The sequence below is a fragment of the Tursiops truncatus genome, chromosome 16 (assembly GCF_011762595.2).
Source record: "Tursiops truncatus isolate mTurTru1 chromosome 16, mTurTru1.mat.Y, whole genome shotgun sequence".
NCBI classification, from domain to species: domain Eukaryota; kingdom Metazoa; phylum Chordata; class Mammalia; order Artiodactyla; family Delphinidae; genus Tursiops; species Tursiops truncatus.
This window is the reverse complement of record NC_047049.1, coordinates 46832267-46856189: the sequence shown is the minus strand read 5'-3', so window position 1 is coordinate 46856189 and position 23923 is coordinate 46832267. Positions and strand designations below refer to the sequence as shown.

The following is a 23923-nucleotide window of genomic DNA, read 5'->3' as shown; positions in this document are numbered from 1 at the left end:
ACTACACACGTTTTTGATTAGAAAGAGCAGTCCGTGAAGATGACAGAGCATTGGGCACAGTGCTTCCAACATGCAGACAGGGTACTCAGAAAATATCTGTCGAGAGTCTGGTTAGAGAAGATGAGTAGGAGAATCTAAAAGAAATGCACATAGGTTGAGCTTTGTACCAAATACATGGATCCTTGTTTATCAGCCTCCTTCCCCATCCCCAAATCAATAGGGTGGCTTTGTCAGTGCCCCTGCCCTCCGTTTCCCTTTCCTGCAATACATCTTTCCCTTAAAATCAGCGCTGGTACCTCCTTATAGCTACAAGCCCCCAAACACCCATGTAGCTGGCCCTCCCCCCCAGTAGGGCTGGAGTGTTGGTTCCAACCTGAGTTTGCTGTCAAAGAGACATCATTTCTGCTCATGAGAGATACAGAGTTCATGTAAATGGGCATTTCCTGTAAATACACACGCACATGTGTTTAAAAAGAAGACCACATGCATAAAGACTAAAGAGGAACATTCACTTTAAGAAAACAATCTCTTAAAATTGCTAAGCTCTTTAAGGAAAAATTGATTTAACACCTTAAAGTATTTGACCAAATTGTGCAGAAAATGTGTTTTCTTATAAACATAGGGAGGGAATACCATGGCAGTTTTGTCAAAGGACAGGAAATCCAGCTGGTGCCCAGGCCCACCCTGCCGCTGCTCCCCCGCCCCCCAGCAGCAACTCTCTCCTTCCCTCGCTGCGGAGAAGCAGGTGGCAACACTGCAGCGCCTGGCTGGCCATGCCTCACCTCCCGCTTCCGTGCTCCTCCAACCTTTGTAATAAGCTCCTTGCTCTCCAGGTTGGATTTGGGGCTCCAGCTACTAGCTCTGCCCGGAAAGAGAGCCAGGGAGGCCATCAGCCTGAGAGGCAAGAGGCAAGGCTGTTGGGTGTCCAGAGGGGGCTCAGTGGTCTCCAGGGTGGCATCTTGGCCATTATCTCAGGGAGAATAACTGCCCTTCCAACCACCCTTCCACCCACGCCACCAGGCTGCTCTTGGAGCTCTGACCTGGAGTTTGCTTGTGGGCATGGAGAAAAGGGTGTGAGGCAAGCAGAGGTCCAGAAAGGCCCGAGAGAGCCCACCAGGCAGAGCCTATTTCATGGAAGGGGTGAGACTTGGAGATTTGGAGAATTTGATAAGATGTTTTGGCGTGTGGACACGCCAGGTAGAGAGTGAGAGTCCTTCCCCCAGGGCTCAAGGCCAGCTCAGGACCTGGGGATAATGCAGTAGGGCTCCATCTAGAACCTGAAGGGATCAGAGTGCTCCGAGCTCTCTGTTTACCCCTGGATACATTTTATGAGCTCGGCTCCTCCCTGCCCTCATTCTCTCCCTCCCAAGCTGTCTGACAAAAGGAGCCTCCTGTAGACAGATGGTACTTAGAGGGGAATCTGGAGACCCCACCTGGGTCTCCTCAGGTGCGCCCAGCTGCCTCCTCCACACAAGCTGGCAGGGCCCTGGCACTAGGCCTCCCACCAGATCCTGCAATTCTTCAGCGACTGCTTTTAAGGAAAGGAATCCCGGTTCAGCTCTGGGGTCAGTGAAATCATCGCGAAGCCTCTGCTTGCTACAGGGTATTTACTGAGTGGAAGACACCAGGCCCAACGTCCCAGGAGAGCTGTTCCTTAGAAACTTGAGCCACCAACATCACATTCACCTTTCAGGCAGACAAGTCAAATGAGTAGACGGCATTTCAGGCCTGAAATACCGGGTATTGTAATTGCCCTATTTACTGCGGGTAAGCTCACAACAAGGTCGGGTTTTGTGTCTCTTCATGTGAGGCTCAGCCTTCCCCGTCTCTCCAGCACCAGGCCCGCCCCACATCCCCATTAGCCTGGCGAGTGCCACTGGGACTTCCTGCCGGTGCCAAGTTTAACATCTGGGGGGTTTTGTTTGCAGTGTTTCTAAGATATCAAGTAGAGATGTTCAGGGATCGCTGGGGGTGAAGTTCAGTTGATAATCCTGAGCTGGAGTTCAGTATTTAGGAGTCGTGAGAGTGGGTGTGTATGGGGGTGTCCCCAGGGAGCCTGTCAGCTTGCGGAGAGAACCCAGCTGAAGGCAGCACCCAGCCCCAGGCTGCCACGGGCTCTGCTCTGCTGGGTTAGACCACTGCCGCTCCTGGCCAGGCATCTGTCCCACTCACTCCTCTCAGTCACACTTCACACTGTGAAGGCAGAGCAGGCCTTCACAGGGGTCCCCTGTGTCCTCCCGTTGGACCGACAGCCCTGCTCACCCAGCAGCTCATTCAACCCTCGGCCAGCTACTCTGAGGTCACACCTGGCATGTCAGATGCAGTTAAGTTAGACCCTTAATCTCCTAAGCATCTTTGCTATTCCAGGAACACTGCCCTCCCCAGAACATATACAGTAACTTTAGGTTCATTTCAAGGGCCTGGTTTCATTTTGCATTCTTAAATAACCATGAAGACTTATATCCTCACTTTCTCTAAATGATACTTGCTGAAAATAGATGCATTTTAATTACAGGAATATAAGTACATATGCTAGGGGAGAGAGACAGAGACAGAGATAAAGGAAGGAAGGAAGGGAAGGGAAGAGAAATAACCTTAAACACTCTGCAACAACCACTTCTCACTCAATGAGTTTAAGCCCTGAATTGAACGTGAGTGGGAAACTTGAATCTGCCATCCCTTCATTCCTACGAGGCTAGCATTTAAAGATAAGCATTTTGCAGTCAGCATGGCCCATAAATGCAAGTCACCAGACTTCATCTGAGGCTCAACCAAAGAAAAGGTAATCTCCTCCCATACCAACGGAGAAAAACATCACATCTCCCAAAGTGATGTTCAGGGTAATGTGACTTGATATGATTTTACCTTATGTCCTACTTTAGAAACTAACCTTGCATAAGATGCAACTCCAGCCAAGTACCAAGTCCTCTCTCTGGAAGATACACAATTCCAGTGTTCCTCCATGAAAATGTACTGTACTGCTTTATTACATGTTTTACAAAGATCTACTACCGTATGGTAGTAGTATGTGTACAGTGTGGTAAAAGAAGAGAACAGGGAAGGAAGAGTAAAACTTCGTCTTCTCCATGAACACTCTGGGTTTGCTGGGGTGCCGGCAGCCACTAGACTAGGAAGTAACCACCTCGTAGATGGTAAGATCTGCCAGTTCGGTGGGAATTTTAATTGATTGGGACTTGTTTTTAGCTGAAAATGGCTCAGGAAAGGGAAGGAAAACTGACTTGAGCTCCTGCTGCATGCCAGGCTCTGGACTAGTGCTCTGCATGCGTTATTTCTTTTGAAGGGCACAGCACCCTGTGGAGTTGCCAGGGTCTTCATTTACATTTGAGAAGCCTCAAGCTCAGGGAAGACAACTCTCCAGACACACTAGTAAGTGGTAGAGCTGAAACCAGGGCTGTATGATCAAGAAGTCAGTACTCTTTTTGATCTACACTGCAGAAAGAAAACTTCACTCAGGGATGCCAGAAACAAGAGGCAGTTACCTGGGGCAGCCACCTCGGAACTGAGCTGTGGATATTCCAGGGAGAACCACAAAGAACCACAAACCCACTTTGGAATCCTAATTCTGACCCTACCCAGGAGCTGGGGGAACTGTGTCCAGGGATTGTTGAGCCTGTGCCACGCTTTTCCTCCTGTAGGGGGCAGTCACTAACTATGTGTGCTTTAAGCGCAAGCTAAGGTCCCACTGGAGGAGAAGCTAATATGGTTTGAGTCCTTCCTTTGTAGAGAAAGAAGGTTCCTGAATGGAAGAGAGAAAACGCAGTACAAGTGAAACACAGTAAAAGGAAATGTGAAGAGGCAGAGCGCTGCCATCACCAGGGCTGTGGGAGGTAAGTACAAGGGGGAGGAGTTGGTGATGGAGGGAGTCGGGGCAGAGAATAGCAAGGCTGCCCCCCTGTAACTCCATGGACCACATGGCCTGGGTAGCAAGCATAGGGCAACAACCAAGGTGGAATGATGATCTGGGGCTCCACCAGAATGTTCTGAGGAAGCTCTTAGTATAATTCTAGGAAGGGGCAGCCCCCTGTAAGGATGGCAGATTTTGGACACCTGGTATACCCTTGCAAGGAGGAATGCTAAGCCAGATTTAATTTGATTCAGAAATATAAAATGATGTGATGTTTCTTATTTTTTTAAAAAAGAAATGACGAAAACAGGAGGAAAACATATCAGGATTTATGAGTAGAAGATAGAGAAAGACAATTTTCACGTCAGTATAAAGAAGAACTTCCTGATCAACAGCTACACGATGATAAAATGGGCCACGTCAAGAGGCAGCAACTTCCGCCTCCCTGGAGATATTCAAGTAAAAGCAGGCCCCCTACTTCAGGGATGTCACAGAGCAGATCCCAGCGTGGGATATGAAGTTAGATGAGACCATTTTTACATGGCACAACCCTGAATTTCTGTGAGTCCATGAATGAGACAGTGACAACATACAGTAATAATTAGTTTAAATACTATTATTAATAAGTAATCATTATATTATATTAAAGGCACATGGCAAGTCAAACTCCAGGCTTATACCTAATCCTAGAGTCACTTTATAATCCAGTCCATCACCCCAAATTATCTATCAGTAAAACCTTTAAAAATCCAAAAGAGTGGCCCCATGTCTACAGGGAAGTACCGCTCCTTTTATATTTCCTACAAGATCATATGAATAGTTGTACTTGGATAAATCTCTGTAGGTTATTTCCTTTATCATTTGATCAAGTATATCAATTACTGCCTAGAATGCAAACGTAAGGAACTATACATACACTCGTGCTTATGCATTTTCAAACAATGAAAATGAATACCACTGATGAACGTGCTTGCCCGCCCTGTTCTCCTCCGCAGAGTAGCTGGCACAATACAGCATACTTTAAAAATTGTATCTGGATGCTTCTAGGAAACATATGCCTGGCTCCTGTCTGTCACGGATCTCACCCTGCCTAATTGCATTACCCCAGCCGCTTCATAGTTCATGTCACCTACTAGTCCCTATAGATTTGCCCTTGTCAGTCTTCTAGGATGACCAACAATTAAGAGCTATTTAATATCAGTGGGTTTATACAGTGTCAGACACAAACCATTGTTCCTCGTTTGTCTGCTTTGTGCCCATGCATCTAGTTAGCACACGCCTAGGAGCAATGTCTCGCCCTCTCTCAGTATTTGTACCCCTCTCTCTGCTCCTAACAGGTTTCTAAGTACCCTGGCTATGTGTAAAAATACTCATCAAACTGAATGAAAGCGTTTGTCTTCCATCAGAACAGGACTGAGAAGTGGAAATACTCAGGGGTGGATGAGCACAAAAATGCAGACTATGTTAAAGAACAAATGGCTATTGAAATGAATGTTTCAGTCTGGTCTTGAAGACGTAGATTTGGGTTTTTTTCTTAAGCTGGTGTTGACTATAAAGCATTATATTTGCAATAGAAATGATGTACACAAGGGAACCTCTTTCTTACCATGGTGCTTCAAGAGGCCATGAGGGATGCAGGACAAAGGTCTGTATGTGGGGAAGAAACCCCAAGGCCTGCCATCTGTAGTCTCCAAGGGTACTGGAGGCCCTCTGGGTGGGGTTTGCTTTCCCAAAAGCTCACAAGTTGTGGTTACAGCAGCTCCAGATCGCATGCTTCTCTTGTTTCTTCCTCCCCTCCAATGCCCAGAACAGTCCTGGCCCAGCAAGCATCTGAGCGTAGTTATTAATTGCTTGATGGTAATTTCTAGCAATGACATGCACACAATTTATAATACGTCTGCAAAGGGGTGATCCTTACCTTTCAAGTCTCCTGATATCACAAACTGAATAGCAGTTTTGCTTCATATCGTTTTCCAAAGAGGTAGCCAATGTTGATGCATCCATTTCTTGGTGAAGTCTGAATAAATGAGGGTAGGAATCCCGAGGACGAGTCAAGGAAGTGGCCCAGGGTCTCTCTGTGTCTTGGTCCCATTGTGCCTCTCCGGTGGCCTGTTGGAAAGACTCTGGCCTGAGACCCAGGCCTTCCCCTGCATCTGCGGAGGCACTGTCCCTCTGGCTGTCCTCTTGATCTAGGCTGGGGCTCTGCTCTGAGTCAGTGCCTGTTGCCCTGGTGAATTCTTTGTCTGCTGAGAGCACAGGTGTCTATTGAAAGAAATGCTAAGGATTACTGGATCCACGGTGCACACTGAGGAAAATCTAAATATTGCTTTGGTACCAAAGTCGGTACCAATCCACCCCTTTTCTCTGTTCTTCAAATGAGCGTCTGTACTCACTATTTCTGTATCCCCTCCTTCTCGTTTGTACCCGCTCCAACAAGGCTTCTGTCTCCATCATTCCACTGAAGGAGCTCTGATTAGGATCTCTAGCGACCTACATCTTCCTAAAGCCAAAGGATAATTCTCTGTCCTCATCTCACTCTAACTCTCAGCAACATTCAGCATAACTGGTCCCTCCTCCTTCTTGAGAATGTCCCTTACGAATTTACTCAACTTAAACGTTGAGTTTACCCTGAACTCTGCCCTTACCTGGACCACTTCCCAGGCCCCTTCTCAGTCTCATGTGCTGTCTCATTTCTTTGGACCAGACCGCTCAGTGTTGGGGTGTCACATGGCTCACTTCTCAGCCCTCTTCTTGACTTTTTCTGTACTCCTTCCCGCGGTGATCTCATCCAATTTATGGCTTTCAGTGGCATTATTTGCTGACAATTCCAAGTTCGCTTTTTCCAGCCCTGACCTCACACCAGTTCTCCACTAACAACTGCCTAACAGACATCTCCATCGAATGCTCCACAAACATTTAAGTTTACACGCTATCAAGGGCTACTTCTTCTCCCCCATGTGCTTTAAACTTCTCCCTCCAGGCACATCCTATCATGGTGAGTGGTGCCGCCATTCATCCAGGTTGATCAAGCCAAACTCTACTCTCTGTCCGCACACCCATATCTAATCCAAAAGTCATCCCACGGGCTCTGCCTCCCAGTCACCTCCCAAATCTGACCACTTACCAGCTATTTGGCTACAACCTGAGTCTAAGCCACAGTATCTCACCTGAATCGCTGCCACCTTACCTGCTGCACTCCATCTCCACCAGCAACCTAAGCGACCTCTCTAAAGTACAGACCACATGAGGCCACATTCCTGCTTCACCCTTCACCCTCCCACTCCTCCCAGCCCAGTGGCTTCCTGTGGCAGCCAGGATGGAATCGGCACATTACCAAGACCTACAGGGTCACACATGGTGCAGTCCCTGACTCCCTCTACAACTCCTCCCATTCCACACTCCCCTTCATTAGCTACTGTCCAGGCACAACCATTATCTTTGTGTCCTTCAGACCTCCAGGTCATTCCTGTCTCAGAGCCTTTGCATAAGCTATTCCTTCTGCCTGGAATGACCTTATTCCAGATGTTCGTACAGCCGCCTCCTTCTCATAACTACTTTATTCTAGTTCTGAACTAAATACTCTCTTCCTTGGTCTTCAGTCTGACCTCTGGAGCCACGTGAATGAATGAAAATTCTTCTTGCACTTGGTCCTCAGGTATGAGGAGAGAGGAAGCATGCCCACCATTCCTCACCCCAAGCCCTTCCCACTAGATGCATCTGGGCTCTCCTTGGGGGACCTCTTCTCCAGGACAGAAGGACAACTCTTTCCCTGGCATTACCAGATATCTCACAAAAACACTGGGTACCAGCCCCTTGGCCTGATCTTTGTGTGTATGAAGCTTGACCCTCCCCTACCCCGTTCATTTGCTTAACACAATTGCTGTCATCTACCTTCTTTTCCAAACTGGCAACTGGAAACTTTCAGATTTCCTTCCCATAGCTCTTTGCTCACCAAAGTTGGTATCAAATGACCTCTTGGAGTCCAAGCATCAAAAGGATCTGGGTCACCAAGTCCCTGTGCTGTGTCTAGTGACTGTCACCCTCAGTGATGATAAGTGATTGATTTTATCCACATCTTATCCACGTCTCAGATGAGGAATCATGAGACCTAGAGAAGTCAGGCAAGTGCCCAAGGTCCTTGCAGCAAACAGAGCAGGTGCAGGTGATTCCAGGGTGCTCACACCGATCCTCCTCCACAACTGAGGCCATCAGCCCCCAGCTGCCAGGACTGCTGGCTGCTGGCAGCTTACAGCTATCCCCTCCGCAGGAATTGTGCTCAGCTCAAGGGAACTGCCTTGGCCAAAGTTAGGCCCCCTCCCTTGGGGCAGCTCTTACTCCAGCGCCGGTTGATGCAGAGAGCAAAGGTACTGGCTCTTTTGTCCCAATTCGGGACAGCTCTGTGGGGCCATCCCAGCTTCAGAGCTCCCTGTGAGGTCAGCCGAGGCCCCTGTTGCAGCTGCAACACATTTACTTCCCCTTCTGCCCAGCTGTGCTTCTCGCACCCTCACAAGGGTGTTCCCAAGAGCCGGCCCCTTAAACTTCCTGCACTCCGATCTCTACCGCAGCGTCTGTGCCCAAGGACTCAACAGGTGGTATTGTGATGGTGAACGTTATGTGTCAACTTGGCTAGGCCACAGTACCCAGATATTTGGCCAAACACGAATCTAGATGTTTCTGTAAAGGTATCTTTTAGATGAGAGTAGCAGGTAAATCAGTAGACTTTGAGTGAAGCAAATCACCTTCTGTAATGTTGGTGAGCTTCGTTCAATCAGTTGAAGGCCTTAAGAGAAAAAAGACTGAGCTCCCCAAGAAAGAATGAATCCTGCCTCCAGACTGCCTTGGGACTCACCCTGCAACATCAGCTCCCCACTGGGTTTCCAGCCAGCCAGCCTGCTCTGCAGAATTTAGACTGGCCGGGCACCATGATCACGTGAGCCAATTCCTTAAAATCTCTCTCTGTCTCTGTCTCTACACACACACACACACACACACACACACACACACACACACACACACACACACATATCCTATTGGTTCTATTTCTCTGGAGGACCTAATACAGGCATCAATGTAAGAATTCTGAACTCTCCTGATTCCAATGCTTCCCTTCTTTGCACTAGACCATACATGCCTAATTCATGTTTTAGAAGGGTGGACGTATACCCTTCTTTTTCTTCTCCCCATTTCATTCCTCAGAATGGAAATTCTTACCTTCCCTTCATTTGGTTTTCCATCTACTCCCGTTGCTCCTGGTTTCCCCTCTCTGGTGCTTAGACTGCCAGAAAATCTAGTTCTAGAAGTTTCACAGCCAAGATCTAAACATGTAACCATCTACAAGAAGAGCCAAATATTGGGAGAGGCAGAAGCAGGGAGAGGAAGGGGAAGGCAGAAGTAGGACCTCATGAACCTGTCACAGACTAATTGAGGTTTGGGGGCCAGCTACTCTCCTGCCCCAATGAAAGTAGATGGCATTGAACACTACCAAAGCAAGGTTGGGCTTCTCAGGACCCACCAGACAAGAAAAGGAGTGCCTGAACCCGAGGCATGTGGAGAGAACAGAGGGCACTGCCCCTTACCTGCCAGCCCTGATCCATCTCAGGCAGCACACCTGGCAGGGGTCGGCAAAGCAGGAGCGTGACTTCCTGCGAGGCTCCTCGCAGTAAATGCAGCACCTCCTATCAGAAACCAAACCCCACGGTTAGTTGCAGGGCTGTGGAGTGTCCTCCTCTGTGCTCTCCACTCTCTCCCGGGCCCCTCCCCCCCACACCTTGATCTGTTTCTTGGCTCCAGAGAACTTTGGAGGACACCGCTGACTTCCCAAAGTGCATGGACCCAAGGCCAGTGGCCTGTGGTTCCCACAAAGATGATGCGCCGATACTGAGCTGGAAGCGGCCAAGGTCTGCTTGGGGCCTTTTGATGGCAGCATCTGCCAATACTGACGCCTCTTCTTCAGCGAGAGAGTGAATCAAGCAAATGACTGTTACCATCTCAACCTCCTTTCCCTGTCTACCCACCCCCACCTCAGGGGCCACCGGTCACGTAGATGCCACCACCCCAGTCTCTAAAGCCTGACCCTCAGCCCTGAGCTTCTGCCCAGGGTCAGCTCGGGCCCTCGGAACCTCTCACCTGTGAAACTGCAGTGACTTCCTCTCTGCTCCTGGCCTCCTGCACTGTCACCCACGTCCCTTCCTCCACATCACTAACACGCAGTCGTTCCCAAATACAGATAGAACCAGGTTCTTCTCCCGTTGAACCCTCTCTCTGGCTCACCTCGCTCAACATAAGCACAGCACCCAGAACCTGTTCTTACCTGCCACTGCCTCTCGCCCTGCTCTCTCTCCCATCTGCTCCTCCCTGCACCCACTTCCTAAGCTCCCACGATGCTGAACCTCTTGCTCCAAGCCACCCTCTCAAAGCCCAGGGCATGAGGTTGCCTGAATAGCTCTTATTACCTATCTAGACCATGATGTCTCAACCTCTCAGCACTATTGGCATTTTAGGCTGGATAACTCTGTTGTCAGAGCTGTCCTGTGCATCGCAGGACGTTGAGCAGCATCTCTGGTCTCTACCCACTAGATGCCAGTAGCGTCCATTAGTTGTGAAAACCGTAAATGTCTCGGGTCTTCACCAAATGTCCCAAGAGGCAAATTCACCCCTACCTGGAGCCACTGATCTGGATTGATCTGGATACTACTCAGTACCCCCAGCTGCAATGGACTGCCATAGAATGGGCTCCTTCCCCCTTCCCTGGTGCAAGCACTGGAGCAGGGCCTTTTGTCTCTCATGGCACTTATTTCCCGCAGTGGGAATTGTTCTCTTGTTATCCCACTACCCCCGTGAGCTCTGAAACCAGACCGTATGAACTGTCCGCCTCTCTGTCTTCAGTTCCTCACACAGTTGCTGGCCCAGCAGCGGTTCTCAGAGGATGATCCTGGATCAGATGAAGGATGCAGGATGGATGAAGGTATCCCCACCCTAACGCTGCTCTGAGGATTCCCCACCCCTCCCCATCCCACCTAGAGCCACTCTCCACCTTCGTCTGCCTTGCTCTGTGCCCTGGAGGTAGACCTGCGTGGGCTGCAGAGAGGCTTCCTGCTGGGCTCAGCCAATGCGAGGGTGAACAGGGATCAGAGCCGAGGGGGAGAGGGAGGTCCAGGTTTTCCTGCATTCCTCCCTGTGGGGTTGTCACAGGATGACTATATCCCTGCTCCACCTAGCTCACTCAGCTTCTAGGATTTGGTAACTGCTCCTACCCATCTCCCTTTGCACTTCGGGGGTAGGGAAGGTGAATGACTGCACCCACTGTTCCCAGCCCCAGGGCTCTATACTCTCCCTTGAGTTTCCCAACAATCTCCACACTTTTATTAAACTTTCTCAGATGGCCCAATTTCTGCCAGGACCCTGACCGATATGTACAATATTTCACTGAGATCTTGTGCTATAAGATTAAGAAATGCCCACTTTTTACTTTCTTTTTTATTACATTTTTGATCATACACACGACAACCAATGCAACACTACACGTCAAAGCCGTATATTTAGTAGAGAAATGGGAAGGAGGGCAGAAAGGGACCCAAGGTAGCCCACTGAGCCCTCACGCCCACCTCTGGGAGTGTGTGTTAGGAGACCTTTAGCCAGCACAGAAGCCAGGGTTTTATCTTCAGTTTCATTACGAACCTACTGAGAAGCAAGGCTTACTCAAGGTCAGATAGTTAAGAATTGAGATGGAAATTTTAATATGAGGATGTTCTGCCAATTTCTCTCTTTATGTGATCCAAATCCAGGCTCCACGTGTGATTTGCGGGAGCCCAGAGTATTCCCCATGGTGGGGGGCCCTGAAAGGAGCATGGCTGACCTCAGCCTGCACACAGGACTGCATCCCTCATGGCCTCCCACCTGGAAGTCGAGGCCTTCCGTGGGCCTTCCGTTCACAGCCAGGATAATGTCACCAGCTGCGATGGCCCCATTCTCCTCTGCCGGCTGCCCCGGGAAGAGCCGCTTAATCCTCACAAGATCGTTCTTGAGATGGCCGCAGCGTTCACTCTCCATCTGCACGAAACTGAATCCCAAACCACTGGCGTTCTTTCTTAGCTTGACTTCAAACCTGGGACCTGTATCGTGGGATGTGAATGAGATCCACCCTTCAGTAGATTCCAAATGAAATTGGCCAGCCTCAAAATGCCAATTGTCAAGTAAACGAATTATTCCTGTTTTACATTAAAAGATTTCATTTTGCTCATTTTTATGACAGAGTCCATTATACCTGTTATAGGTCAGTGTCATCCAAAGGAAATATGTGAACTGCATATGCAAACCACATACATAATGTCAAAGTTTTCAAATAGCTGCATTTTAAAGAATAAGAGGAAAAGGGTAAAATAAACATAATCATATTTCATTTAACCCAACATATCTAAAATATTACCATTTCAACATGTAACAACACGAAAAAATTATTAATGAGGTACTTTACGTTCTTCTTATGAAATAAGTCTTTAAGACTCAAGTATATATTTTATCAGTTTGGAGTGGTCACACTTCAAGTCCTCAATAGGCACATGGGCAAGTGGCTACCATATTGGACAGAGCAATTATAGACAATCAACAAAGTTTATATGTAAAGATATAACTTAGAGACGTACACAATAGGCCCAAATCATTTAGTAAAACTTGAATCACATATATTCCTATTACCCTTTTAGAACCACAGTCATTTTTTAGTATACTTGAAAAAAATTTTTTGCATAATTAGACCATGGAGATAATCATGGCCAACTCTATGAAAATGTTTTAGCTGCCATTTTGTTCAGCCCTGTGTAGTGACCGTAAGACAAAACAGCTGCTTCTGGGCACCCAAGATGGACACAGCCCAAAGAACTTATATAGTCTGGCAGCCAGAGGCCTCTGGGCCTCCCCTACTCTGTTTTCACCACCTCAGTTGGCAATCAATCAATAGAGGGACAGAGCACTGATTTATAAACTATGATTTGGGGTAAGAATGAAAGTGTCTGAAGCAGTTAGGTTCAGGTATGTCGTATGACCAGTTTCACCATCACCATCGTCTGACCCCTTTAGCTCATTCTGTATTCAATTTCTCAAAGGCCCTCACTGGAGTGAGCCGAGGAGCAATGAAAGAAGAAACAGACTTATTTTATGCACATGCTTTTCCCCCTCCACCCAACCCCATTGCTCACTATGGTTACCTTGCATTCAACCTGATTTAACGCCTTCAGGAAAATCTCTATAAAGGGGTTGACAAGCAGCTAAGCTGCAAATCACAACGTACTAAGGAAATAAATGTTTTCCTAGCAGGAAACAAAATCCCAGGGAAGTGCAGAGAGGCAACACATCAGATGATGTGTAATAGTGCCCCTGTAAACTGATCATGGGTTTGCTTTTTGATGTGAGTAACTAGGCTAGGTTTCTGAGTGCCCTCCTCTCCCCACCCACCTCATCTTTACTCAGATTTTTGTTACAAGTGTCTCGGCTGAAACGTGGACCCTTTGTCAGCAAAGGCATGATCCTTTCATTCCAATTTCAACCCCAAATACTTATTTAGACACAAACATTCCAGCAGCTGATCAGAAATCCTCAGAAGGCTTGGGGGCAGAATTATGCCTGGTCATCATTTTGGGGATAATGCATTTTTTTTATAGGAACATGTTCCATTAGATTGGCTTCCATTGCATCTGAAAGCGGCCGCATGATGACCACCGCTGCTCACTATCTTTTGAGAACCCAGAGGCAGCCTTCCTGCTTTCCCTTTGGAGTTGACAATTCAAAAGCAGCACAGGATGACATGACAATAGTAACACTCAATCCTCTCTCCTCTCACCATATGTCGCTGAGACACTGCTCGCAGGCCTTCCAGGCAAGACTGTTGCCAAGGAAACAGCCGTGCATTCATCTCCCATCCTGTCACTAGCAGAAGGACACTGCTGTGCAGTCCTGGGGCCTCTTCTCTCTAAGACCAGTCTTGCAACCTAGAAGGATGGGTGGACAAACTCAATTTACACCTCATATGGCAACCAGGAGTCTCTCCCTCCACTCGGCAAATGCTTCGTAATTTTCTGATACATCCAGTAGCTGCTTCATTTGAATCTCAAATCAGAATCTCCAATCTAGCTTATCTGTTAGGATCCAGAGCCATATTTCCAACTGTCTGTTGGACAAATGCTCCTGGAAGTAACACACGTACTTCCATCTCAGTGTATTCAAGGCCAAATTCATCTTCTTCCTCTCACTCACCCTCACTTCCCCCTCCTCATTTTGCCTAAAACATTCCTCCTCGTGCCTTTGCTCTCTCAGAACACTGATCTATCCCTCAACTAACCTCCCAGGGGCCACACTTGCAGTGGACCAGCTTTCCCCCTTCTGCCTTCCAAATACCCAACTGGCTTCCAAGGCTTGCATGTTCTCCATCAGAAACATCTCCCTCAGTGCTCCCCTCTCCTCCATTCCCTCTCCTGCTGCCAATGGCCAGCTAGACTGGGGCAAGCACCCTCTAACTTGACTTCCTGGACCCTATCTCCTCCTCCTTCAGTCCACTTCCCTCAAGGTTACCTGTGGATTGAAATAAGACACAAGCTGAACATGCAACACTCTTGATTAAAAATCTCCAGTGTTTTCCATCACCTAAATTCCAAACCCCCAGCACAGTATCCCAGGCCTATGTCAATCTGGCCTCCCCCTTTCTTTCTGGTTCAATTTCCCTTTCCTCTTCCCCACACACTGTATACTCCCATTACCCAGAGCATGACCCAGTAGCTAGACATCGCCTGGAAGTTTGGAGAAATTCTGAGCTTCCACTTGGGGGACTTGACCCTGCCAACATCCTCCTGCAGCAATGGTCATTCAGCACCATTGCTGTGACCCCAGAGTGACAGTTCCTACCTGTCATCACCGCCAGTATGCTGGCCAAATACATTCTCTAAGCATGTCCGTCAGCAAAGTTCTGAAGAATAGAGAATACTACTAAATTATGACTTTGTTCTCAAGATATGTCAACCAAGGTCGCCAAGACAAGTAAATCTCACCACAAAATAGAAGAATGGTTTGGGAAAGGAAGCAAAAGGGGGCCCTTCCACCCCTCTGTTTGCCAGAGGGGTCCCTAGGAGCCCTTTGCATCTCTGATGGTTGCCCAGTTGCCTAGAGGGAGACCCCAGCTCTGTGGCTTAGGCCACCATCGCAAGTAAAGGTTCCCACCCTCAGGCGGAGGATGGGACAGAGTGTAGTGACATCCAGATGCTGCCTGGGCACTGCACAGAATGAGGACCGAAGGGTACATGCTCTTGGCATCTTGAATTTCTACCTCTTTGTAATAAAAGGACCCCTAGGACAGTGTAGCCTGTAATTACACAGGTTGATGGGAACGGCATGAACTTGGGCGGGGGTGGGTGTCGGCACGTGCCAAGGCGGGTGCTGAGAGGCTCTGAGAGCGGACGGAGGCATTGGTCAGTTACAGCTGGAGCAGAGGGCGTGAGGGGGAGGCCAGGCAGCAGAAGTCACTTCACTCAGTCAGCTGAGTACGGCTGTCTGATTCCAGAATCTAGACAAGAGACAGTAAGCTTTTCAAGGCTCCTTAGAGGAGGTGAGCTTCTCTGCCTGGGAACATCTGCCTGCTTCCTCCTGACTTTCACACCTCCAAAGAAAAGCGCTGGTAAAAGGAAGATGTGAAAGGGAAAAAACAGACACAACAGAAAGTCTCGTTGGTTTCCTGCCTACCCCCTCCCACCCAGAGGCAACCACAGCTTCTGATGCTGTCGAGGAAAACTCTGGGGGGAAGGAAAGCTCCCCAGTAACAGTAACGGTGCACTCACCTGCCCAGAGCCCTTGAGGCACTGCACGGCCTGCTTGTGGGTGAGGCCACACAGACTCACTCCATCCACCTGCAAGAGCCGGTCACCTGGGAGGGGGACAGATGTCATGTCCCCGAGCTCCTGGGGCTGCAGGAAGGACTCTTCTGCGAGGCCCCTGCCCAGCACCCCTCCACACAGCCTCAAGGAGGGGTAGGGAGCTGAGCTGGGGGGAGCCCCGCCCGGGCCCTGCCAGCCTCCCCTGTGAGCACCTGCACAGATCAGCGGTCTAGAAACCTCTATCCTTGGCTCACAGAGCAGTTAAGCCAGCTAACAAGTACAACCTTATCCTTTCTCCCGATTTCCTGGGAAACCATTTTTGAAAGTTTTTTCAAGTCTCTTAGGGGTGATATTTATATCTCCAGGATGTTTTTTATTTCAAAAAACCTCAGGGAGACCTGGTTGATGCCAGGGACCCTGGAATTCTAGGGAAAATGGAGATAGGTAAGATCGTAGGTGCCCTTTTTAGCTCAATTCTAGCCATTTTGGAGAACAGTAAAAATCCACCCCCCCTTCCTTCAGAGCAGTGGATGTGAGGAAGGGCAGAAAGGAGGCTTGCTGGTGTCCTCCCCGGATACTTAAGTGGAGGTCACCAGTACCTGCTCTGTCCTCCATGGGGAGCATGGCTTCTCCCATAAAAGCCAAACAGCAACAAGTTTATTTAAAATTTCATATTTTTAAATCACCTTATGTTTCCCAAGCATTTGGGCCCCATGTTAACATATCAGGTAGGTGGGTCAGGTTAAATCATCTCCTTTTCCAGGTAAGGAAACCATGACCTGGAGAGGCAATCATTTGCACAAGGCATCAGAGTGAGAGTGGGGCAAGGCTTGACGGCTGCACCCCCCAGGCCGGGGCTCATCACACCGCAGAACGCAGAGCCCAGCGTGACTCCATCCTCACCCTGCAGGATCCGCCCTTCCTTGGCTGCTGGCCCTCCGGGAATGATGGATTTCACGTAGATACCTCCACAGAGCACACTTGTGTTAATGCCACCCTGGAAAACACAATGAAAAACTCACCACCCATCTGCCCCCTCCTGAAGGGGCCTCCCCCACCTCCCTGACTCAGAGAGCTCCCATCTGCCTTCTGCTCTATCCCATCACCTCATCTCCATGTGACACCATCTTATATATTCACTTGTTTGTTTAGGCTTTATTATCCACTGAGCAGAAGGTTAGATGCTCGTAAGAAGTATAACGATATGAGCCGTGTGAGGGAGCTGTGTCATATCCAGCCCAGCACTGGCCAATGGCAGGTGCTCAGAAATGAGTCACGTCAATGTACCACATCGTCTCTCCATAAGCAGTGACCAGCAAAAGTGGATACAGCGATAGGCCCAAAGGCTGGTGCCTGGCATATTCTGTATCCTTGTGTGTTGGTTTGTGGATACAAAAGCAGAATTCAACCACACAGTATTTTGCAACTTTTTTTTTTAACTTAACAATAGATTATGAACATCCTTACAGGTCACTAAAGATCTAACTTTATCTTTTTCTTCTAATTTTTCCACGTATGTATACACACATACATAAAAATTTTTACATCAGTGGGATTATATAATATCATTCTTGTACAATTTTTATCCTCCCCCCTCCCGGGTCTGCCAGATGGAGCTCAGAAACCAAATGCAAAGTGTCTGTCCTGAATGGAGGTCTTACCAACCTGACGACCAGGGACCACCCCATTCACCTTTGGCCTGTGTCCCTGAAGCTCCACAATGCTACCCTCTCCTTATTGTCCAGCATAACCATAATTCCACCCACACTGCTTGGAGTGTCTGCTCTTCCCAAGTTTGCCATTGGTCTCCCAGTTTCACTTTGAACTCCCATCCCTCACTGAGGCCCCCACTGACTTTCTTGGTTCATCACTCTGACGTGTTGCTTGTACCCAGTGATCACTGGGTTATCAGAGGTTGGCACATGAGTGCAATGCCCACCAAGACTCCAGATGAACATCTTTCAACTGTTTACTTTCTAAGCTCTCCTAAGAATTCTTACAGTCACGCTGAATCCAAGTGTCCCATCTTCTTTAACCAGCTCCACGAAGTAGATTTCACTGGCATTGTTTTCTGAAGGTGATAGAGGACACGAAGAACCAGTACCCTGCCACGAATGAACAAACAAAAAGAAAGAAGAAGTGAAGGCGCTGGCCCTGCCTAAGCAGATGACACCTCTTAGCTCTCACCTGCTCTCAGGAGCCAGCAGCATTGCACATCAAAAAAAAAAACCATAAGTTTCAGGGCTGGGCCAACAGGGGATTCACTCTCCGCTTAATCAGTTCCTCCCTGTATGACTTTGCACCTGTCTCTTGGTCTCTCCAGACTTTTTCCCCAATCCACGGAACTGCAATGAGAGATCACCTTCTAACAATGAGTATGAATGATGCCCAGCACATAACAGGGTCTCAGTAGATTCCGCCTGTTTCTACTCATGATGCAAATATCCTTATGAGAACTGAAGTCATCTAGACACTCCCTGGTAGCTTCACACATGACACCAGTCAAGTGAAGGCATGCTGGATACCAGATACACAGCAGCTTCTGGAGCAGAAGAAAACCTCAGGAGGACCTTCAATCATCTCTAGCAAGAGTAGCTATACTGGGTCTCTACTTTACAGTGGTTGAATGCTTGAGAGAAGAACAGAAGAGAGTATTTTCTACCTCATGCCAGGCATTTTGCTTGGTGCTGTGACATGCATGTCATGTTGATTCATCCGTCCAGTCATGCTACAAGATTAATTGAGCACCAAGAGAAGGTGTACATCTCCATCCTGGGTGATGGAGGAGAGGTGACACAAGGCCTGCTTTCAAAGGTGTGGGCAAGCAGTTAAAGAAACCGATGAGGAGAGCTAAGCACCCCGCGGCTAGAAACAGCGGATGCTCTTAACTTCCCTGAGCCTGAGGAGCGAGAGGGGGGATGGCTGATGGAACTGAGTGAGTGGTAAAGAGCTCGAGGGCAAAGAGCTCCTAACAGGAGCTGTGTTCTTCAGCAGAGGGTCACAGCCAACCTGAGCACAGGCAGGGTGACAAGCCAGTACTCACTCATCCCCCAGCTGCAGGCTTCCACTAGACTGTGAAATAAGAGAAAACCTATATAGTGGTCTCTGCCCCCCACTCCTGGCACAGAGCTCCTTCAACCCTTGTACTTTCCTAAGTGATGTATGTGGAATCTAAAAAAACAAACTCAGAAGCAGAGTAGTGGATTGGTAGTTGCCAGGGTGAGGGTGAGGGGTGGGCAGTGGAGAGTATGGGTGAAAGTGTCAGAGGGTACAAATTTCCAGTTATAAGGTAAATAATTTCTGGGTATGTAACGTACTGCATGGTTACTATAGTAGTTAGAAATACTGTATTGTATATTTGCAAGTTGCTAAGAGAGTATATCCAAAACGCTCTCCACACGCATGCACACACACACACACACACACACACACACACACACACACAATTTTAACTCTGTGAGGGGATGGACCTGCTAACTAGCCTTGTTGTGGTAATCATTTTGCTATATATGTGTGTGTGTATCTATACATATGTACATATGTATAGACACACATATATATGCTAATTATATCACAATAAGTGATAAAAAATAAAATACAGGGATGTCTAAATTAAAAAAAAAATTCCTAAGTGATAGGAGACTAGGAGCATCTTTTGTTCTAATATTTGGTCTTTGACCTCAGTTCCTGACACAGAGCTCTCAAATCCCTTGAAATTTTCTGGGTTATAAGAATGCCTTTTGTTCTAAAGAGGGAACTCTGGTTCCTGCGTAGCTTCAGGATGGGGGCTGGTCACCAGAAAACCAAGCCATGATTAGAAGCTTGAAACTTTCCGCTCCACTCAACCCCCCATCCTCTGGGAAGGCAAGAGGGGCTAGAGATTGAGCTACTGATGCACCATGCCTGCATGCTGAAGCCTCCATAAAAATTTCAAAAGTATGGGATTCGTAGTTTCCAGGTTCATAAACACATCTATGCAGAGAGCACGGCACACCCTAACTCCACAGGGGCAGATGATGCTGCTCTCAGGACCCTTCTAGACCTCACCCTATGCATCTCTTCATCTGTCTCCTCCCTTGTACCTTTAAAACATCCTTTATAGTAAATCAGCGATAGCAAGGAACCTGTTTTCCTGGATCCTGTGAGCTGCTCTAGGAAATTAACAAACCCAAGGAGGGGGTCATGGGGACCTCCAATTTGCAGCCAAGTCAGACAGAAGTGTGGGTAACCTGGGGACCGACAGCTTCATTGTCATCTGGAGTGGAGGCTGTCTTGAGGGATGGGTCCTTCGCCTGTGGGACCTGGTGCTAATTCCAGTCTGTTAGTGTCGGAATTGCTTGATGTGGAAAACCCACCCAACTGGTGCCAGAGTGTTGCGAGTGGGGTAGTAGTGTGAGATAAAGGAAAACAACTCTCTTTTCCTAGACACAGGGCTTCTGGGCAGAGCCAACCAGAAGACAGGGGGCTGACACAGTCTGTGAGTGTCAGCTCCACGGGGCCCAGAGAAAAACGGACAGAGGTCTGGAGGGGCAAAAGGAGACCTTTCCATCCAGTGTCTAAGGAAACACAGCTGGAGTCTGGCGGCCCTGGGACTAAAGCAGACAGTTCTCTGCATGCCAAAGCTGGCCTTTGTCTTCTTCCTCCTTGGTGTGTTGTCAAGAGCGAAGGCAATGAGTTGCAGCTTGAGGACTAGCTAGAGACCAAGAATGCAAGATGTCTGATTGTCCATGCGTTGCCCTCTGCAGAAGCCAGTTCACAGTTAAAATTAGTGACCGAGGACACTGAAACCTCAAACACTGAGCCCTGGCACTGCACTAGAAGGTTTGCCTTTTCCCCTTTATATTCTTCTCAACAACCATGCACTGTAAGTATTTATTTCCTGACATGGCAAATAGAGAACAAAGGGGGACTTTGGAGCCAAGGCTGTTGGGCTCCACAGCCTGTTCTCTTTCCTCCAGATTCTAGAGAGTGAAGCAAGGGAATGATTACCTTTAATGGTGGAGCAGACAGCTGAGGTCTCAGCCTGGGCATTAAGCTCTGAGTCCGAGCCATTTCCAGTTCTTCAATATTTCTTTCCTGGTCTTGCGTGTGTGATGAAAAACTTCCCAGGTGCCCGTTGCTCAGGCTGTCTGTAGAGAAGACCCCAGAGTTGGCCGTGCTATTCTTCTCCTCACTTGAGGTATTTCCACAAACACCTATAAAAACAAGCCAAGAAGAAATCAACAGCTTGGAAAGGCTGGCGTCTCAGTGGCATTTCTATGTGGGGCACAGCATTTTCCTCCAATGACAGAGAGACCTTTTATAGCTGCTGGGAGCCATGTGAGTTTAGCACCCATGAGAGATGATGCTTTTAGAATAGAGGAAGGGACGATTCTGGATGTGTTCTTGAAACTTAAATAGAGCTTGTGTGACCCAATTATGAAAACACAGGAGCAACGGATGGTTATAATGGCAGTTCCCCCTTTTTAAGCTCTTGCCACATATGGGCACCACACACACACACACACACATATATTTATGTGTGTATATATATATATATACACATGTACATATACGTATCTTTCCATGTTTTCAACACACCCACCAGGAAGGTGTGATCCCAGTTCATACACAAGGAAGCAGAGTCAAAAGGATTAAATCTTGCCCAAAACCCCACAACCGTCATGTTGCTCTTAAAGCCAGCCTCTTCCAGAGTCCCTGCTGAGCACACCTGTAATCACCCTGTGATCCAAAGTTCACCGTGTCTGGTTCTTTGGGGGGAACTTGGTACTAACCAGATGGTGGACTCCCTTTGGGTGAAGACTGGGCCACTGATTCCCATTTACCCCATGTCTGACCCTTGAGCTGGCACAGAGCAGAGGAAAGAACATGAGGTCAGGAATCACTAGGTAAAACCCTGGGCAAGGTAATTCACATTTTTGGACCTCAATTTCCTCATATCTAAAATAGAGATAATCTCAACTACCTCACAGGGTTGGTGAGGCTTAGAAATTAAATATAGAGAGATGTTTATACATGTAGAGAGAGAGAGAAAGAGATTACAGCTTAGTACATAGTACTAAGAGCCTCAATACGTGTATTTACCATGCATATGTTAATATCAGCTATTCAACAAATGCATATGGGAGGAAGGAACACAGATCTTCTTTACATCTGGATATGTAGACACACAAGTAAGTTTACAACTTTTGATACAGACTCATTAGTACTCAGGAAAATGCCCAACTCACACAGTGGATAAACTTAATTTAATGAATCAGATTAGAAGTAGTTCAAGCCTAAAGGTATTCAGTAGAGAGCGGTGGGCCACCGTTCAGTAATGCCTTATTCCTGGCAATTTCTTTGTTTTTAACATCTTTATTGGAGCATAATTGCTTTACAATGGTGTGTTAGTTTCTGCTGTATAACAAAGTGAATCAGCTATACGTATACATATATCCCCATATCTCCTCCCTCTCACGTCTCCCTCCCACCTTCCCTATCCCACCCCTCTAGGTGGTCACAAAGCACCGAGCTGATCTCCCTGCGCTATGCGGCTGCTTCTCACTAGCTATTCTACTGTCATTGTCCTTCTAGCAATGTTGTAAGCATGTGTTTATTTTCTTCCACACCCTCCACAAGAGACAAGGACAATACTTATGACTGGATTAAAACGTCAAGCTGTGCAGCGTATGTCCTGCCTAACAGAAATACAAGCTAGAACTTCTGCGGGTAATTAAAACTCAATCTGTATTGGAGGATGATGTCTGCTCCTGATGGGAAGGTTCTCTGTCTTGTCTTTGATCTCCAGTCTAGAGCACATGTCCCAACAGCAGCCCAACCAGATAGAAACTCACGGCGGTCAAGCCTCTGCCCACAGTGACCAGCCAGAGTCACCGTGGAAGCATCTTCCTCCAACAAAGGTGGCAGCTGTTTCGAGGAACCCCAACTGTGACCAGGCAGAGTTACGAACAGGTGACTGGGGCTCCAGGATGAGAGGACACGTAATTCACAGGCACTGTGGGTACTCCATCATCTGAAACTCTAAAGTGAGGCTGGAGCCTCGCAGACTTTGGGTGCCAGTTTTGGACATCCCCACCCCAGCAGGCCATCCTTGACACTGAATGGACCCCAGCTCAGCTGCATTATGTTTCCTGATTTTAAAAATAGGATGGTTTGATCGCTCCCCTCTGTCCTTTCCTGTGCAAAGTATGGAGGGAAATACAAGGACAGCTAAAACATTGTGGGAAGAACAGTGACAGTGTAGGAAATCCAACAGAGCAGTGAGCTGGGGCAGGTGCTGTGGAAGGGCCGGGCTAGCCCCTGGGTCAGGTCCAAGCACAGGATGAAAGGCGCATGGCTAAGGCCCCAGCTTTGCCAGCCCCCATCCCCCCACAGCTTCTGGACGAAGGGCAGATGCAGCACCTGGAAAGCCACCTGGTGATGGTGTGTACACGTGCAAGAGTGAGAGAGGGCATGTGGTTTTCAGAGGCCAAGGCCAACGGGGTGACTGCATTTAGGACCCAGAAAATGCTGGCTGGTGTGACATGAAGCATTTCTGTACATGAGAGGAGATTGTACAAAGCTCCTAGAGTGTGGGCCTGGCTTTGTAGGCAGTCTTCTGGAAAATGGCAGGATCACCCAACCAAAAAGCTGTGGTGAGCCCGGGTAACTGGGAGGGAGAGGGATATTAACATCCCCCCATTACCACCCCAAACCTGACCCAGATAAACAGAGTCATCTTATTCTTCAGTACAGGCAATTGTTGGATAGCTATCTAAAGGACGAATAAAATCATCTTTAAAAAAAAAACAACCTTTACTCTTTCGGTTGATCTCTAACATGCTGAGTCTTAACCAAATTAGAACAGAATGCTTGTTATGCGCTTCAGCTTCAAGAAGAGCCCCCTGTCTCCTTCCCACCGGATTCCACGACTAAGCCCCAAATATGTAGAATTACTGCAGTAGCCACTTTCAATAAGGCCTTGGCTGATCGAAAGAACATCCTTCCTGTCATGCGAGAAGAGTGGCAGAGAAACACACAATAGCTGCATCTAGTAAAGAACTAGAGTAGGCTTCTCCCATTCAGCAGGACAAGCAATGGTAGAGCGCATTCTGCCCCTGAAATCGCAGAGTTTATTGATTTGTGCCTAAGCCACTATCACGAGAGAGGTAATACAAGAGACCTACACGGACTTAAAGCCCCAGTACTCTGTGTTTGTAAA

At 48.0% G+C, this 23923-nt stretch overlaps 1 protein-coding gene across 1 annotated transcript; it reads right to left on the bottom strand.

The window, feature by feature from the left end:
• Window positions 1-85: 85 nt before the first annotated feature.
• On the bottom strand, window positions 86-15792 carry FRMPD2 (FERM and PDZ domain containing 2). The gene is made up of 6 exons (XM_019925823.3): window positions 15685-15792; window positions 13701-13848; window positions 11762-11976; window positions 9442-9540; window positions 5784-6127; window positions 86-134 (listed from the first exon to the last, which is right to left on the bottom strand). Exons 1-6 carry the CDS (start codon window positions 15790-15792, stop codon window positions 86-88), a joined length of 963 nt encoding a protein of 320 aa, XP_019781382.2.
• Between the last annotated feature and the right edge of the window lie 8131 nt (window positions 15793-23923).